This window comes from Ranitomeya imitator, chromosome 10 (genome assembly GCF_032444005.1).
Source record: "Ranitomeya imitator isolate aRanImi1 chromosome 10, aRanImi1.pri, whole genome shotgun sequence".
Taxonomy (NCBI): domain Eukaryota; kingdom Metazoa; phylum Chordata; class Amphibia; order Anura; family Dendrobatidae; genus Ranitomeya; species Ranitomeya imitator.
Genome location: NC_091291.1, coordinates 63,149,681 through 63,168,687, shown reverse-complemented (window position 1 = coordinate 63,168,687; position 19,007 = coordinate 63,149,681). Strand labels below are relative to the sequence as shown.

The 19,007-nt window shown below is 44.1% G+C and overlaps 1 protein-coding gene across 3 annotated transcripts in view; it reads right to left on the bottom strand.

The window, feature by feature from the left end:
• The window catches only part of LOC138651327 (C-Jun-amino-terminal kinase-interacting protein 4-like), an 834,119-nt gene that overhangs the window by 632,817 nt on the left and 182,295 nt on the right, over window positions 1–19,007 (bottom strand). For all 3 annotated transcript variants that reach the window (XM_069741428.1, XM_069741429.1, XM_069741430.1), the window contains exon 4: window positions 13,515–13,606. In XM_069741428.1, coding sequence (XP_069597529.1) covers window positions 13,515–13,606 — 92 coding nt within the window. The remainder of the gene's footprint in view (window positions 1–13,514; window positions 13,607–19,007) is intronic.

The window sequence follows — 19,007 nt, the reverse complement described above, 5'->3', positions numbered from 1 at the left end:
AGGCAACGGGAGATTAGGGAGGTTAATAAGTGGCTCAAGAATTGGTGTAGGAAGGAGGGATTTAGGTTCCTGCAGAACTGGGCCGACTTCTCAGTTGGCTACAGGCTCTACGCTAGGGACGGGCTGCACCTCAATGGGGAGGGTGCAGCTGTGTTGGGTGAGAAAATGGCTAGAAGGTTGGAGGAGTGTTTAAACTAGGAAATGGGGGGGAGGGTATTCATTTTATAGGAGGGGAAGATAGTGCAGATAGAGACCTGGGCACAAATAAGGAAGGTGGGGGTGGCGGTGGCATGGGGGGTGGGGTTCGAACAGTTAATAATTTAAGAAATAGAGGTACAGAGAGGAACATCAAGCGCATGTATACTAATGCCAGAAGCCTCGCCAACAAAACGGACGAGAGCCATGACTGGGCTGTAAACTTGCAGGGCTATAGCCTGTTCAGAAATGACCGTACAGATAAGCGAGAAGGAGGGGTGTGTCTGTATGTAAAATCGTCCTTAAAACCCATCCTGCGTGATAATTTAGGTGAATGTAATGATAATGTTGAATCCCTGTGGGTGGGGATAAGGGGAGGGGGAAAAAATAATAAATTACTGATAGGGGTTTGTTATAAATCTCCAAAAATAATGGAAGCAATGGAGAATATCCTCGTAAGGCAAATAGATGAAGCTGCGACTCAAGGAGAAGTCATTATTATGGCGGACTTCAAATACCCTGAAATAAATTGGGGAACAGAAACCTGCAGTTTCAGCAAAGGTAATTGGTTTTTGACAACTATGAGAGACAATTACCTTTCACAACTGGTTCAGGACCCAACAAGAAGGAGGGCACTGCTAGACCTAATATTAACCAACAGGCCAGACCGTATAGCAAATATAAGGGTTGGGGGTCACTTGGGAAATAGCGATCACAAAATAATAAGTTTTCATGTATCCTTTAAAAACATGTGTAATAGAGGGGTTACAAGGACACTAAACTTCAGGAGGGCAAATTTCCAACGGATGAGAGAGGATCTGGGTGCAATTAACTGGGACGATATCCTGAGACACAAAAATACACAAAGAAAATGGGAGACATTTATTAGCATCCTGGATAGGACCTGCGCACAGTATATACCATATGGGTATAAACATACTAGAAATAGGAGGAAACCAATATGGCTAAAAAGAGCTGTAAGGGGCACAATAAGTGACAAAAAGAAAGCATTTAGAGAATTAAAGGAAGTAGGTAGTGAGGAGGCATTAAATTAAATTAATACAAAAAATTAAATAAGTTCTGTAAAAAGCAAATCAAGGCAGCAAGATCCTAAAATATTCTTTAACTACATAAATAGTAAGAAACTAAAAAACGATAGTGTTAGCCTCCTTAAAAATAGTCTGGGTGAAATGGTGGATGAGGATGAGGAAAAAGCCAATATGCTAAATGACTTTTTTTCATCAGTATTTACACAAGAAAATCAGATGGCAGACAAAATGACTAGTGATAAAAATTCCCAAATAAATGTCACCTGCTTAACCCAGCAGGAAGTGTGGCAACGTCTACAAATCACTGAAATTGACAAATCTCCGGGCACGGATGGGATACACCCTCGAGTACTGCAGGAATTAAGTACAGTCATTGATAGACCATTATTTTTAATCTTTAAAGACTCCATAATAACAGGGTCTGTACCACAGTACTGGCGTATAGCAAATGTGGTGCCAATATTCAAAAAGGGGACAAAAACTGAACTCGGAAATTATAGGCCAGTAAGCTTAACCTCTACTGTGGGTAAAATCCTGGAGGGCATTCTAAGGGATGCTATACTGGAGTATCTGAAGAGGAATAACCTCATGACCCAGTATCAGCACGGGTTTACTAGGGACCGTTCATGTCAGACTAATTTGATCAGTTTCTATGAAGAGGTAAGTTCCGGATTGAACCAAGGGAACCCAGTGGACGTAGTGTATATGGACTTTTCAAAAGTTTTTGATACGGTGCCACACAAAAGGTTGATACATAAATTGAGATTAATGGGGATAGGGGAAATATGTGCAAGTGGGTTGAGAGCTGGCTCAGGGATAGGAAACAAAGGGTGGTTATTAATGGAGCACACTCGGACTGGGTAGCGGTTAGCAGTGGGGTACCACAGGTGTCAGTATTGGGCCCTCTTCTTTTTAACACATTTATTAATGACCTTGTCGGGGGCATTCAGAGTAGAATTTCAATATTTGCAGATGACACTAAACTCTGCAGGGTAATCAATACAGAGGAGGACAATTTTATATTACAGGATGATTTATGTAAACTAGAAGCTTGGGCTGATAAATGGCAAATGAGCTTTAATGGGGATAAATGTAAGGTCATGCACTTGGGTAGAAGTAATAAGATGTATAATTATGTGCTTAATTCTAAAACTCTGGGCAAAACCGTCAATGAAAAAGACCCGGGTGTATGACAAACTCATATTCAGTGGCCAGTGTCAGGCAGCTGCTACAAAGGCAAATAAAATACTGGGATGCATTAAAAGAGGCATGGAATGCTCACGAGGAGAACATAATTTTACCTCTATACAAGTCACTAGTTCGACCCCACTTAGAATACTGTGCACAGTTCTGGTCTCCGGTGTATAAGAAAGACATAGCTGAAATAGAGCGGGTGCAGAGAAGAGCGACCAAGGTTATTAGAGGACTGGGGGATCTGCAATACCAAGATAGGTTATTACACTTGGGGCTATTTAGTATGGAAAAACGAAGACTAAGGGGTGATCTTATTTAAATGTATAAATATATGAGGGGACAGTACAAAGACCTTTCTGATGATCTTTTAAATCATAGACCTGAAACAGGGACAAGGGGGCATCCTCTGCGTTTTGAGGAAAAAAGGTTTAAGCATAATAACAGATGTGGATTCTTTACTGTAAGAGCAGTGAGACTATGGAACTCTCTGCCGTATGATGTTGTAATGAGTGATTCATTACTTAAATTTAAGAGGGGACTGGATACCTTTCTGGAAAAGTATAATGTTACAGGGTATATACACTAGATTCCTTGATAGGGCGTTGATCCAGGGAACTAGACTGATTGCCGTATGTGGAATTTTTTTCCCCAATGTGGAGCTTACTCTTTGCCACATGGTTTTTTTTTGCCTTCCTCTGGATCAACATGTTAGGGCATGTTAGGTAAGGCTATGGGTTGAACTAGATGGACTTATAGTCTTCCTTCAACCTTAATAACTATGTAACTATGTAACAGGAGAAAATAAACCACAAAAGTTGTTGTGCAATTTCTCCTAAGTACGTCGATACCTGATATGTGGGGGTAAACCACTGTTTGGGCGCACCGCAGAGCTTGGAAGAGAAGGAGTGCAGTTTTACTTTTTCAATGTAGAATTGGCTGGAACTGAGATCGGAAGCCATGTCGCGTTTGGAGAGCCCTTGATGTGCCTAAGCAGTAGAAACCCCCCACAAGTGACCCCATTTTGGAAACTAGACCCATTACGGAACTTATCTAGATGTGTGGTGAGCACTTTAAACCTCCAAGTGCTGCACAGAAATTTATAAAGTAGAGCCGTGAAAATAAAAAATATTTTTTTTTCCCTCAAAAATGATTTTTTAGCCTGCAATTTTTTATTTTCTCAGGGTAACAGGAGACATTGGACCTCAAAATCTGTTGACCAGTTTGTCCTGGGTATGCTGATACCCCATATGTGGGGGAGGCACTGTTTGGGCCCCCATCGGGGCTCGGAAGGGAAGGAGCGCCGCTTGGAATGCAGACTTTGATGGGATGGTCTGCGGGCGTCATGTTGCATTTGCAGAGCTCCTGATGTACCGAAACAGTAGAAACCCTTCACAAGTGACCCCATTTTGGAAACTAGACCCCCCCAAAGAGCTTATCTAGATGTGCTTTGAGCACTATGAACCCCCAACTGCTTCACAGAAGTCTATAATGTAGAGCCATGAAAATAAAAAAAAATCATGTTTTTTCCACAAAAATGATCTTTTCATCCCCAAATTTTTACTTTCACAAAGGTAACAGGAGAAATTGTACCACAAAATGTATTGTGCAATGTATGCTAAATATGCTGATACCCCATATGTGGGGGGACCACTGTTTGGGCACATGGCAGAGCTCGGAAGGGAAGGAGTGCCGTTTTGGAATGCAGACTTTGATAGAATGGTCTGCGGGCGTTATGTTGCATTTGCAGAGCCCCTGATATACCTAAACACTAGAAACCCCCACAAGTGACCCCATTTTGGAAACTAGACTCCCCAAGGAACTTACCTGGATGTGTGGTGAGAACTTTAAATGCCCAAGTGCTTCACAGAAGTTTATAATGCAGAGTCGTGAAAATAAAAAAATATTTTTTTTTCCACAAAAAAGATTTTTTAGCCTCCAAGTTTTTATTTTCACAAGGGTAACAGGAGAAATTGGACACCAAACGTTGTTGTCCAATTTATCCCGAGTACGCTGATGCCCCATATGCAGGGATAAACCATTGTTTGGGCGCACGGCAGAGCTCAGAAGGGAGGGAGCACCATTTGACTTTTTGAGCGCAAAATTGGCTGTCGTGTTTGGAGACCCCGTGATGTACCTAAACAGTGGAAACCCCCCAATTCTAACTCCAAACCTAACCCCAACACACCCGTAACCTTAATCCCAACCTGATCCATAATCATAATCACAACCCTAACGATAATCACAACTCTAACCCCAAAACAACCCTAATCTCAACCGTAACCATAACCCTAATCAAAACCCTAAATCCAACACACCTCTAATCCTAATCTCAAACCTAACCTCAAACCTAACCCTAATCCCAATACACCCCTAACCTTAACCCTAATCCCAAACGTAACCCTAATGCCAACCTTAACCCTAATACCAACCAAAATCCAAACCCTAATCCCAACCCTAGCCCTAACTTTAGCCCCAACCCCAAAGCTACTTTCACACTAGCATCGTGTGGCATCCGTCGCAATCCATCGTTTTGGACAAAAAACGGATCCTGCAAATGTGCCCGCGGGATGCGTCTTTTGCCCATAGACTTGTATTGCCGACGGATCGCGACGGATGGCCACATGTCGCTTCTGTCGTGCACTGGATCCGTTGTGTTTTGGTGGACCGTCGTCACAAATAAAGTTCAATGTAACGTTTTTGTACGTCGCGTCCGCCATTTCCGACCGCGCACGCGTGGCTGTAACTCCGCCTCCTCCTCCCCAGGACATAGACTGGGCAGTGGATGCGTTGAAAAACTGCATCTGCTGCCCACGTTGTGCACAATTTTCACAACATGTCGGTACGTCGGGCCGACGCAATTCGACGGCCCCTTACCGACGCAAGTGTGAAGGAAGCCTAACCCTAGCCCTAACTTTAGCCCCAACCCTAACTCTAAATTTAGCCCCAACTCCTCTAGTTGCTGGCCGGCAGATCGTGGAGGGTGCACTGCGCATGCGCCCGCCATTTTCTTACCGGATGAAAAAGCCAGTGGGCAGGAGATGCAGGAGGACTCAGGGACACCGGAAAGTATAACAGGGTCCCCGAATCCCCCTATTTCTCTGTCCTCTGATGTGCGATCACATCAGAGGACAGAGAATGACACACAGCTTTTTTTTTTTTTGCGGCCGCCAATTAATTACCGGCGATCGCAAAACAGGGGTCGGTAAAAACCGACCCCGATCATGTTTTTTGGGGACTCGGCTACCACCGGCAGCCAAGACCCCAAAGATCTTTTGGATGCCGGCCGGCGGGCGCACTGCGCATGCACCCGCCATTTTTTGTCCGGGACAAGATGGCGTCGCCCATCGGGAGCCACGAGGAGCACCGGTGGAGACAGGTGAGTATCGGGGCTATCGGGGCCCCATTTCTCTGTCCTCTGATGTGCGATCACATCGGAGAACACAGAAATTAAATGGGAAATCGCGGGGGTTTTTTGCGACCGCCGGTAAATGGTTAATTACCGGCGATCACAACCCGGGAGTCGGTAAAAAAACCCCCGAATCATGATCTCTGGGGTCTCGGCTACCGCCGGCAACTGAGACCCCAGAGAAAATCCGACTCTGGGGGGCACTATTCACTTTTTCCACAGCGCCCTTAATTAACGGCGCTGTGGTTTAAGTACCCTTAACTGCCGCCGTTAAAAGGCGTATCGGCGGTCGTTAAGGGGTTAAGATTAGTTCCTCTTCTATTTGCTATTAAGGGTTTTTGAGAGACTACCCCTATAAGGCCGGTTTCACATTTGCCGTTGTGTCCGCAGCGTTTCTGACGCATGCATCCGCATGCATCTTGATTTCACATCTTTTACATTTTGGACGCAGGTACATGCGTTTGCATGCGTTCACCTGCGTTTGCTTACACATGCGTCATTTCGCTGTGTGCGGCTAATGCACCGTGCAGTAATTTTTGAGGTGTCAAATTTGCGCCGCCATACGCATGCAGAAGGAGTGCATCAAAACAACACAATACAGTCTATAGGAACGCATAGGAACAAAAGGACATGCGTTTGCTTGCATTTGCACAAGGGTCTATATACAGAAATTACATGAGACATGCCCATTGGGTGTGGCTTGTGTCAAGGAAATTATCCTGGAAAATCTTTTTCCTATCGAACGCATGTACATAAAAAGAGCAAACGCATGCAAAAACGCATGCAAACACAGCATTTTTTCCCATCATGCGCAAGCTGAGGATAAAAATCGCTGCGTTAGCATGCTTTTTTGCATGCGTTTGCGGACTCAACCGCAAATGTGAAACTAGCCTTAGATCTGTGTCTTTTCTTAGGATATGCCAACTTTTATTTATAACTGGTCTGATCTTATAAATCACGCCATATTTAAAGCAGAACACAAATCTTTACTGTTTGGTTTGGTTTTATTTTTATTACCATCACCTCTAAGGCCGGCTTCACACTCAGCGTATGAAAATACGGTCCGTATATTACGGCCGTAATACGCTGAAAAGTCCCCAAAATAGAGGTCCGTAGCTCCTCCGTAGGCAGGGTGTTTCAGCGTTTTTTGCGCATGGCATCCTCCGTATGTAATCCGTATGGCATCCGTACTGCGTGGTTTTCTTGCAGGCTTGCAAAACCAACATACCGCCATAGAAGTGATCCACGTATCCCAAAAAGAAATATATATATATATATATATATATATATATGTAAGATGCGCCTATTCTGGCACTTGGCCACTCTCTTCCCATTCCCGTGTAGCGGTGGGATATGGGGTAATGAAGGGTTAATGCCACCTTGCTATTTTAAGGTGACATTAAGCCTAATTAATAATGGAGAGGCGTCAATTATGACATCTATCCATTATTAATCCAATTGAAGTAAAGGGTTAAATAAAACACAAACACATTATTTAAAATTATTTTAATGAAATAAAAACAATGGTTGTTGGAGTATTTTATTCTACGCCCAATCCAGTCACTGAAGACCCTCGTTCTGTAAGTAAAAAAACATAATAAACCAACAATATCCTTACCCTCTGCAGATCTGCAACGTCCAACGATGTAAATCCATCTGAAGGGGTTAAAATATTTTGCAGCCACGAGCTTTGCTAATGCAATGCTGCTCATGGCTGCAAAAACCCCGGAAAATGAAGGTAAAGTAGGTCAATGACCTATATTTAGATTCATTTGCGGTGAGGCACCCTCTGCTGGCTGTTCCTAGATAGTGGGAACTTTCCTAGAAAGCTCCCAGGCTCGAGTTCATAAGAGGCGCCCTCTGCTGGTTGTCCTCATATGAACTCAAGCCTGGGAGCTTTCTAGGAAAGTTCCCACGATCTAGAAACAGCCAGCAGAGGGCGCCTCACCGCAAATGCAGGTAAATATAGGTCATTGACCTACTTTACCTTCATTTTCCGGGGTTTTTGCAGCCATGAGCAGCATTGCATTAGCAAAGCTCGTGGCTGCAAAATATTTTAACCCCTTCAGATGGATTTACATCGTTGGACGTTACAGATCTGCGGAGGGTAAGGATATTGTTGGTTTATTATGTTTTTTTACTTACAGAACGAGCGTCTTCAGTGACTGGATTGGGCGTAGAATAAAATACTCCAACAACCATTGTTTTTATTTCATTATTCATTATTATTTCAATGTGTTTGTGTTTTATTTAACCTTTTACTTCAATTGGATTAATAATGGATAGATGTCATAATTGACGCCTCTCCATTATTAATTAGGCTTAATGTCACCTTACAATAGCAAGGTGGCATTAACCCTTCATTACCCCATATCCCACCGCTACACGGGAATGGGAAGAGAGTGGCCAAGTGCCAGAATAGGCGCATCTTACAGATGTGCCTTTTTTGGGGTGGCTGGGGGCAGGTGTTTTTAGCCAGGGGGGGGGGGGGGGCAATAACCGTGGACCCTCTCCAGGCTATTAATATCTGCCCTCAGTCACTGGCTTTACTACTCTGGCGGAGAAAATTGTGCGGGAGCCCACGCCAATTTTTTCCGCCATTTAACCCTTTAATTTAGTAGATAGAACGGCCAAATTTTGCAGATACACACTACTGACATTAGTAGTGTGGAATCTGCAAAAATAATGGAGAGAAGACATGGTTTACTGTATGTAAACCATGTCTCAAATCATGTCGGGTTTAGGAAGGAGAAAGAAAAAGCCGGTAATTGAATTACCGGCTTTCAAGCTGTATAGCGCTGGAATAAATATTAATATATATACATATATGTGTCTCACTGACATATATATATATATATATATATATATATATATATATATATATATATATATATCTATTCTATGTGTACACATTTATTCTACCTATTCTATTGTAAGCTGTCAGTTATGATTTTACTGTACACCGCACTGAATTGCCGGCTTTTCTCTCTAACAGCGCTGCGTATTTCTCGCAAGTCACACTGCTTGTCCGTGTGTAATCCGTATTTTTCTCGCCCCCATTGACTTTCATTGGCGTATTTCTTGCGCAGTACGGTGACAAACGCAGCATGCTGCGATTTTGTACGGCCGTAGAAAGCCGTATAATACTGATCAGTAAAATACGGCAGATAGGAGCAGGGGCATAGAGAATAATTGTGCCGTATTTTTTGCGAGTTTTACGGACGTAGTTTCTGCGCTCTTACGTTCGTAAAACTCGCAAGTGTGAAGCCGGCCTAAGAAGTTTTTTAATTTATTTTTTAGAGACACTAGTTGCCATTACCATCTTACGGATAAAATTTTACAATACATGCTGATGTGCCGGTACAACCACCACCAAGTTGGCAAGATTGTTACAACTGCTAGATAAATCTCCGGGTCCGGATGGCATACACCCACGAGTACTAAGAGAACTAAGTAATGTAATAGATAAACCATTATTTCTTATTTTTAGTGACTCTATAGCGACAGGGTCTGTTCCGCAGGACTGGCGCATAGCAAATGTGGTGCCAATATTCAAAAAGGGCTCTAAAAGTGAACCTGGAAATTATAGGCCAGTAAGTCTAACCTCTATTGTTGGTAAAATATTTGAAGGGTTTCTGAGGGATGTTATTCTGGATTATCTCAATGAGAATAACTGTTTAACTCCATATCAGCATGGGTTTATGAGAAATCGCTCCTGTCAAACCAATCTAATCAGTTTTTATGAAGAGGTAAGCTATAGACTGGACCACGGTGAGTCATTGGACGTGGTATATCTCGATTTTTCCAAAGCGTTTGATACCGTGCCGCACAAGAGGTTGGTACACAAAATGAGAATGCTTGGTCTGGGGGAAAATGTGTGTAAATGGGTTAGTAACTGGCTTAGTGATAGAAAGCAGAGGGTGGTTATAAATGGTATAGTCTCAAACTGGGTCGCTGTGACCAGTGGGGTACCGCAGGGGTCAGTATTGGGACCTGTTCTCTTCAACATATTCATTAATGATCTGGTAGAAGGTTTACACAGTAAAATATCGATATTTGCAGATGATACAAAACTATGTAAAGCAGTTAATACAAGAGAAGATAGTATTCTGCTACAGATGGATCTGGATAAGTTGGAAACTTGGGCTGAAAGGTGGCAGATGAGGTTTAACAATGATAAATGTAAGGTTATACACATGGGAAGAGGGAATCAATATCACCTTTACACACTGAATGGGAAACCACTGGGTAAATCTGACAGGGAGAAGGACTTGGGGATCCTAGTTAATGATAAACTTACCTGGAGCAGCCAGTGCCAGGCAGCAGCTGCCAAGGCAAACAGGATCATGGGGTGCATTAAAAGAGGTCTGGATACACATGATGAGAGCATTATACTGCCTCTGTACAAATCCCTAGTTAGACCGCACATGGAGTACTGTGTCCAGTTTTGGGCACCGGTGCTCAGGAAGGATATAATGGAACTAGAGAGAGTACAAAGGAGGGCAACAAAATTAATAAAGGGGATGGGAGAACTACAATACCCAGATAGATTAGCGAAATTAGGATTATTTAGTCTAGAAAAAAGACGACTGAGGGGCGATCTAATAACCATGTATAAGTATATAAGGGGACAATACAAATATCTCGCTGAGGATCTGTTTATACCAAGGAAGGTGACGGGCACAAGGGGGCATTCTTTGCGTCTGGAGGAGAGAAGGTTTTTCCACCAACATAGAAGAGGATTCTTTACTGTTAGGGCAGTGAGAATCTGGAATTGCTTGCCTGAGGAGGTGGTGATGGCGAACTCAGTCGAGGGGTTCAAGAGAGGCCTGGATGTCTTCCTGGAGCAGAACAATATTGTATCATACAATTATTAGGTTCTGTAGAAGGACGTAGATCTGGGTATTTATTATGATGGAATATAGGCTGAACTGGATGGACAAATGTCTTTTTTCGGCCTTACTAACTATGTTACTATGTTACTGTGACTGCCGGCCGTAAAGTGAAAGTGAAAGCACAGCCGCTGTGCTCTGCTTTCACTTTACAGCTGGCAGTCACAGTGCTGGAAGCAGACGGCAAGGGACCTGACGGACACCAGAATGTAAGTATGTGCTGTTTGTTTTTTTTTAGTTTTACGCTTGTAACCAGGGTAAACATCGGGTTACTAAGCGCGGCCCTGCGCTTAGTTACCCGATGTTTACCCTGGTTACAAGGGAACGCATCGCTGGATCGCATCGCTAGATCGCTAGATCGGTGTCACACACACCGATCTAGCGATGACAGCGGGAGATCCAGCGATGAAAGAAAGTTCCATACGATCTGCTACGACGTACGATTCTCAGCAGGATCCCTGATCGCTGCTGCGTGTCAGACACAGCGATATCGTAACGATATCGCTGGAACGTCACGAATCGTACCGTCGTAGCGATCGAAATGGTATAGTGTGACGGTACCCTAAGTTAAATTCTGAAGCCGAAACATCAGTACATGAGGCCCCCGGCCTAGCTTTGGCATAAAGGCATGAGGCTTAGTATCAGCACAGAGGCCTTGCCTTTCGAGACAGTATTTACACTGTGCTCGTACCTGTGCTGCCTTCCCTTCACCTCCAGATATCATTAGAAGAGGGAAGTGGAACACTGCATTGTGTAGAAAGTGCACTGGATGCCGGCTGACTGAGGGACCTCTACCCAGAGAGGTGTCAGTCACAGACTGCTTGATAGGGTTCAGCACAGCCAGTCATTTGTTTCTCTAATTATGGCAGTTTTGCTGCACTGGTAATTGAGGCTCAGAAGTACAATAGTTTACCTCTCGCCTGTCTACCATCTGCATCGTCAGGAGCGGCTTTCCCCTTTAGGCAGGTTATTTGTGGAGCTCCTTTTCCCAAAGTGCGGTCTCTGCTGGAGTGTATGCCGGGTAATAGAGATTTACATGTCGATCCCCTGTAACACGACCAGGAAATGGTCGAGACTGAGCCAAGAGCCCCCCTGATCGGGAAGCGCCTTGCCCCCAGAGCCCCAAGCTCTAGTGGCAGGCTGAGGGACCCCATATTCAGCGTGGTGTCAGCCTCCAGATAATGCCGGCAGGGGACGGATGTGAGAGCCGAGAGGCCCCCTGAGGGGGAAGCGGCTTGAACCAGGAGCCCCAGCTCTACTGGCAGGCTTAGGGACCTCTTGTTCAGTGAGGTGTCGGCCTTCGGACCATGCAGCAGGACGGAGAGTGATTATAGGACAACTCCCCCGATCCTCTCTTGTCCAGTAATCAGGAGTTCCTGCTCAACTGATCAGGAAGATTTCTTCTGCTTTTCTCATGCTCCTCTCATTCATCTGTCCCTGTTGGGGACAAGAAAAATACTGGAAGGTGGAGGAAGGATGGGCCTTTTAACCTCTGTGTTCCTGCCCAGTCTTAGGTCAAGGAAGGACTACCTCCTGTGGTGCTGTCGGGAGGGCTTAAAGGACATTGCTCCCACATGTAGGGGGTGTGCAGAGTACACAGCAGCTTAAAGGACAGTATTCCCACAGTTGGAGGCTGCAGAGTACACAGCAGTATAAAAGGACAGTACTCCCCCACAGGTGGAGGGTGCAGAGTACACACAGCGGCTCAAAGGACAGTACTCCCACAGGTGGGGGGTGCAGAGTAAACAGCAGCATAAAAGGACAGTACTCCCACAGGTGGAGGGTGCAGAGTGCACACAGCGGCTCAAAGGACAGTACTCCCACCCATAAGCGGAGGATGCAGAGTACCCAGCAGCTCAAAAGACAGTACTCCCACAGATGAGGGGTACATAGTACACAGCAGCATAAAAGGACAGTACTCCCACAGGCAGAGGGTGCAGAGTACACAGCAGCAGATTTTAGCACAATACTCTCACAGACTGCTTTTCAGGGCACACACAGCAGCTTATAGCACAGAAATAGCATATATAGGGGTCCCAGAGGACACAGTGCATTGTGTTTGCAGATTTTGCTGTCAGAATCTGTCCCTCAATCCAACTGCGTCCTATCCATACACTAACTAGAGTATAACGGCAAGTCACGTGCTGCTTTGGTCAGTCACAGCCATGCCAATACTTGGCAAGGCAGGTATGGCATCTGAAGCGCACACAGTCTAAAAGCTTGTTGATTGACTGTGCTGCAGCTTTTCAACAAGCTTTATTAGACTGACAAAGTCAAACAAGAAATCGAACATACAGTAAAATGTCCATGTTCAGTATGAACCCCGAATTTTCCGGTTTGTGTTTGCTCATCCCTATCTAGCAATGCTCATAAAGCTGATTCATTTATAACCTGACCAACACCAATGGCTGGCAGCTTAAAGTTGTAGGGGTGGGGTTACATTTAGCAGCAGGACTAGGAGGCATGTGACAGCAAGTCCAGTAGTGATAATCTCCTGTTGATAACATACTGATTTTATTGTACCAACAGCAAATAGCTTAGTAAGTGACAACATTCTTGCAATCAAGGTGATAGATTTCCTTCAAAGAGAACATTTGCACCATTATTACTGGAAAATATAACTTTGGAAAAAAGAGACAGAAAAAAAGACAAACCATTCTGGAAGCAGTGGATCAGCACCGATTGGATGCATACAGTCTAAAACTCCAGTGAAAAAGTTCTCTCTAAATTTTATGACTGCACATAATAACAATGGAAATGATTTTCAGCACTACTCACATGCCCTGCAGTGAAGCGTTGGGACCAGAGAGTCGAGCAGCATCTGAAGAAAGTGATCTTTGGTACTTTAACTCTTTGTAGCTGTTCACAATCTGCAGGTTATGAATAAATATATTTTTAATATTTACAATGTAGCACATTTATGCTACACATTAACGCATACACTTTTTTATCCCACACATTTAAGGCTGTGTGAACACGATGCAGATTTGGTGCAGAATTTTCTGCATAAAATCTGCACTAAATCTGCATCTCCTGGCAGAATCCGCAGGTGCGTTTTTTATGCGTTTTTTGCGCGTTTTTGATGCTTTTTTTAATGCGTTTTTTGTGCACAAATCTGCACAAAAAACGCATAAAAACGCATCAAAAACGCACCAAAAACGCGCAAAAAACACAAAAACGCACCTGCGGATTTCTATTATGGAGGGGTGCAGAAACGCTGCAGAACTGCACAAAAGAAGTGACATGCACTTCTTTGAAATCTGCAGCGTTTCTGCGCAGATTTTTCTGCACCATGTTAACAGCATTATTTTTCACATTGATTTACATTGTACTGTAAATCACAGTGCAGTTCTGCAGCGTTTCTGCTGCAGAAAAATCTGCTGCAGTTCTGCACTAAATCTGCATCGTGTGCACATACCCTAAGGGTTGTTGAAGAGGTTTGCCCTTACATTGTACTCTAGTCTAGAGCTTACCAATGTGGCTTGATTAATTTAACTTAAAATGACTTTTTAGCGGAGAGCTCAAAAACAATAAGTCAGTACCCAGTGTGGATGATCTGTGAATAGTTTTCCTCACCTTTAGTCAGATTGATTTTTAGATCAGCTCTGTAAGGGTAGAGTTGTGATCTGTGACTACAATTCACTCTACAGTGCTATCAGGGAGACTGCAAAGGGAAGATCTTAAAGCAAAAAATCTGTATATTTACTATGCATTTATAAGAGATCGCCATGAGAAAAGACATGGTGACATAGGTCTGCTAACCGCCATCATCAACTGCAGCCAATCATTAATATGTGACAGAGGCCCAATCACAGCCATCAGATGCCACAAACCCGTTGATTGGTCAGTTAAGGCTAACCAGTTCACTGAGAGGAAAGTTTAGTTTACCTACACGCTATACCTTTAGTTTATACTACACACCAAGTCTCAATTTTTTAGCGAGTTGATCAAAGTTGATATTAGTTATGTTGAGTTACATAGTAACATAGTAACATAGTTAGTAAGGCCGAAAAAAGACATTTGTCCATCCAGTTCAGCCTATATTCCATCATAATAAATCCCCAGATCTACGTCCTTCTACAGAACCTAATTGTATGATACAATATTGTTCTGCTCCAGGAAGACATCCAGGCCTCTCTTGAACCCCTCGACTGAGTTCGCCATCACTACCTCCTCAGGCAAGCAATTCCAGATTCTCACTGCCCTAACAGTAAAGAATCCTCTTCTATGTTGGTGGAAAAACCTTCTCTCCTCCAGACGCAAAGAATGCCCCCTTGTGCCCGTCACCTTCCTTGGTATAAACAGATCCTCAGCGAGATATTTGTATTGTCCCCTTATATACTTATACATGGTTATTAGATCGCCCCTCAGTCGTCTTTTTTCTAGACTAAATAATCCTAATTTCGCTAATCTATCTGGGTATTGTAGTTCTCCCATCCCCTTTATTAATTTTGTTGCCCTCCTTTGTACTCTCTCTAGTTCCATTATATCCTTCCTGAGCACCGGTGCCCAAAACTGGACACAGTACTCCATGTGCGGTCTAACTAGGGATTTGTACAGAGGCAGTATAATGCTCTCATCATGTGTATCCAGACCTCTTTTAATGCACCCCATGATCCTGTTTGCCTTGGCAGCTGCTGCCTGGCACTGGCACAATGTAAAGCATTATTGGATGTGAAAAAAAAATGATAATACCATGTCCTTGTAATGATCAGTGCTCTTCCAATCAATGTTCTCCCTAATAATCTAAACTCAATACTATCTTGTTCCTAGATTTTGTTTAAAACTAAAAGTAGTTTTTTTCCCATTTTCAGAGAAGCCCTTTCCCCGGCTGTCTAACTCACCTTCCAGCATTGAGTCTCCGTTCTGGCCCGATATATGCAGTTTTGCCAACATGTCAATAATGCTGCAGCCAATCAGCAAGTTCAATAGCTCATGCTGTCTATACGAGCACAGCCACTGATTGGATGCAATGCTATCTACATGATGCCCGTGCTGCAGACACGAACAGAAATTGTGGTGGAAACGCAGCATTGGACCTGGGGAAGTTGAGTAAAGAACAGGTTATTTTTTGTTTTTGTTTTTTTGTAACAAAACTGTACCTATTTTTTTATTTTTCGAATTTATATAGCGTCATTAATTCCACAGCGCTTTACAGACATTATTACCACTGTCCCCGATGGGGCACACAATCTAAATCAGTATGTCTTTGGAGTGTGGAAGGAAACCGGAGAACCCGGGGGAAACCCATGCAAACACGGGGAGAACATACAAACTCCTTCCAGATGTTGCCCTTGGTGGGATTTGAATCCAGGACCCCAGAGCTGCAAAGCAACAGTGCTAACCACTGAGCCACTGTGCTGCCCAGAACAGGAGTTTTTCTAAAAATAGAAAACTTCTCAAGCTATTTAGCTGCCTATTCAAACTGTTCCAAAGAAATCCCTATTTTGCATTTCGTTTTAAGAAGTAACAAACTGTGAAAATAACAAATCTAGTTTTGTTTACAGGAAGATGTCAGTTATGATCCAGCTACTGACCTGCAGATACAAGGTGAAACTGCAGGGTAATCATTTTATTTATACAGCGCCAATCTATGCCTCAGCACTTTATTGTCTGTACATGTCCTCGCTCAATTGTAAAGTGATTACAAAGTAACACAGTTCAACAGTTACAGGAGGAGTGAGGGCCCTGCTCCAAGCTACAATCTATAAGCCTTATGAAGCTGCCCGGCCACTGTATTGAAAGTCTGGCTACCAGAAAGCAATGAACTTTACACCGGGCAGCCTCCGGCTGGTGTAAAATACTGACCAAATACTGAAACATTGAACGTGGCCTAACTTTGACTGGTGTTCTCTCTCGTAAAACAAGAGCAACACTCTGAAGTCAAGCTGATTATGAGAACGCCTTCAGAGACCACTCCATAGTGCCCATCTTTGTATTATACCCAACTGTGCCATAAATCCCAGAGTATACAGCCTTCCGGAATCACCATCTTTATCTATAATGGGCAAGCTACCATGTCAGAATAATAAAGTGAATGGCCATGACAGCATTGGTTTAAAGGGAGCTGACAAAAAAAGCTGCTGGTTGGCAAGAAACTTTTCGCAGACGAACGAGGTCTAGTTTTTTGAGGGAAAAGTTGTAGTTTTGAATGATGTCCTTCATTTTACTTTTTCTTTTTTCACATTATTCCATTTACTAATCAGTTCAATTAATACTTTCATATACTGGACTGCTATGAACATGTTAATAACAAATAGGTTTAGGTTTTTTTTTGTTTTATTCATTTTTAAAGGGCCACTGTCACCCCCCCTGCAGCCGTTATAAACTAAAAGAGCCACAGTGCAGCAGTAATGTCGCATTCTAACAAGGTGGCTCTTTTAGTTTTGTGTTCAGGTATTAATAAAATAAAGCGCTTTGAAACTTTGCAAAAATACCTATCTTTGTCCACGGAGGCGGGTCCTCAATCCCCAGCTTGAAGGGTACTCTGCCGTCACTCACATCTTCAGGGGCTTTTGGCGCCGCCCCCTCCGCAATGTTTTCTCTTCAAAACCGGCGCCTGCGCTGTGTAAATCTTTGTGGGGCAGGCGCAGTAAGCTCTGGCCGTTTGACATCCCAGCCAGGCTTGCAGACTGCGCCTGTGCTGGCAGTGCGGCCACCCACCTCGGTAATCCCTGCCCCGCACTGTTTTATGCATTATGCACAGTGCGGGGCTAGGATTCCTGGGCATGCGCACTGCGTGTGTCAGCCTGTCACCCAAGTCCCCCTCCTTACAGCCTCTGTCTATTCAGCTGATCGTGCCTGCTCCTCCTCATAGCAATCGCCGGGACGATCAGCTGAACATACAGACGCTGTAAGGAGGGGGACTTGGGTGACAGGCTGACACACTCAGTGCGCATGCCCAGGAATCCTAGCCCCGCACTGTGCATAATGCATAACACACTGCGGGGCTGGGAACCCTGAGATGGGTGGCCGCACTGCCAGCACAGACGCAGTCTGCAAGCCTGGCTGGGACGTCAGACCGCCAGAGCTTACTGCGCCTGCCCCACAAAGATTTACACAGCGCAGGCGCCGGTTTTGAAGAGAAAACATCACGGAGGGGGCGGCGCCGAAAGCCCCGAAGATGTGAGTGACGGCAGAGTACCCTTCAAGCTGGGGATTGAGGACCCGCCTCCGTGGACAAAGATAGGTATTTTTGCAAAGTTTCAAAGCGCCTTATTTTAGTAATACCTGAACACAAAACTAAAAGAGCCACCTTGTTAGAATGCGACATTACTGCTGCACAAGGTGGCTATTTTAGTTTATAACGGCTGCAGGGGGGTGAAGGAGGAGGAGGAAGAAGAAGGAGGAGGAAGAAGAAGGAGGAGGAAGAAGAAGAAGGAGGAGGAAGAAGAAGAAGGAGGAGGAAGAAGAAGGAGGAGGAAGAAGAAGAAGGAGGAGGAAGAAGAAGGAGGAGGAAGAAGAAGGAGGAGGAAGAAGAAGGAGGAGGAGGAAGGAGGAGGAGGAAGAAGGAGGAGGAAGAAGAAGGAGGAGGAAGAAGAAGGAGGAGAAAGAAGAAGGAGGAGGAAGAAGAAGAAGGAGGAGGAGGAAGAAGGAGGAAGAAGGAGGAGGAAGAAGGAGGAAGAAGAAGGAAGAAGAAGGAGGAAGAAGAAGGAGGAAGAAGAAGGAGGAAGAAGGAGGAGGAGGAAGAGGAAGAGGAAGGAGGAGGAAGAGGAAGGAGGAGGAGGAGAAGAAGGAGAAGGAGAAAGAAGGAGGAGAAAAAGGAGGAGAAAAAGAAGGAGAAGAAGGAGACGAAGAAAGCTGAAGGGAATTACAGCATTACTCTCCTTAAAAAATTTTCCTGGTTTTACACTTTGTGGAAAGCCTTTATGAGTGTAGATGTACATCAAGTACACTTTGATAATATTTACGGTCAAAAAATGTTTTGAATTGAATTGGTCATCTTTAGAGTATTTCACGTTTTTTTTGCTATGGAGGAATCTAAAACTCAAAAAAGAAATGTTCAAAAATGTTTCCTGTATTCAATTAGTCATCCATACAGTTGAACATGCTTTGTGTAAAAATACATGCTTGGCCCACGCGCTCAACGTCGTAGTTCAGTGGTTTCTGAAAACCTACCCAGATTTGACAGAGCTTCTGGTCAAGGAAGCTATTTCCACAAGTCAGCTACTGCTGCTCTGGCAGTGCTGCGGAAGTGCATACAAGTGCGACTTGCGTGCAACATCACCACGAGCTGGAGAGTTACTGAGAATTACTGTAACTATAGAGTAA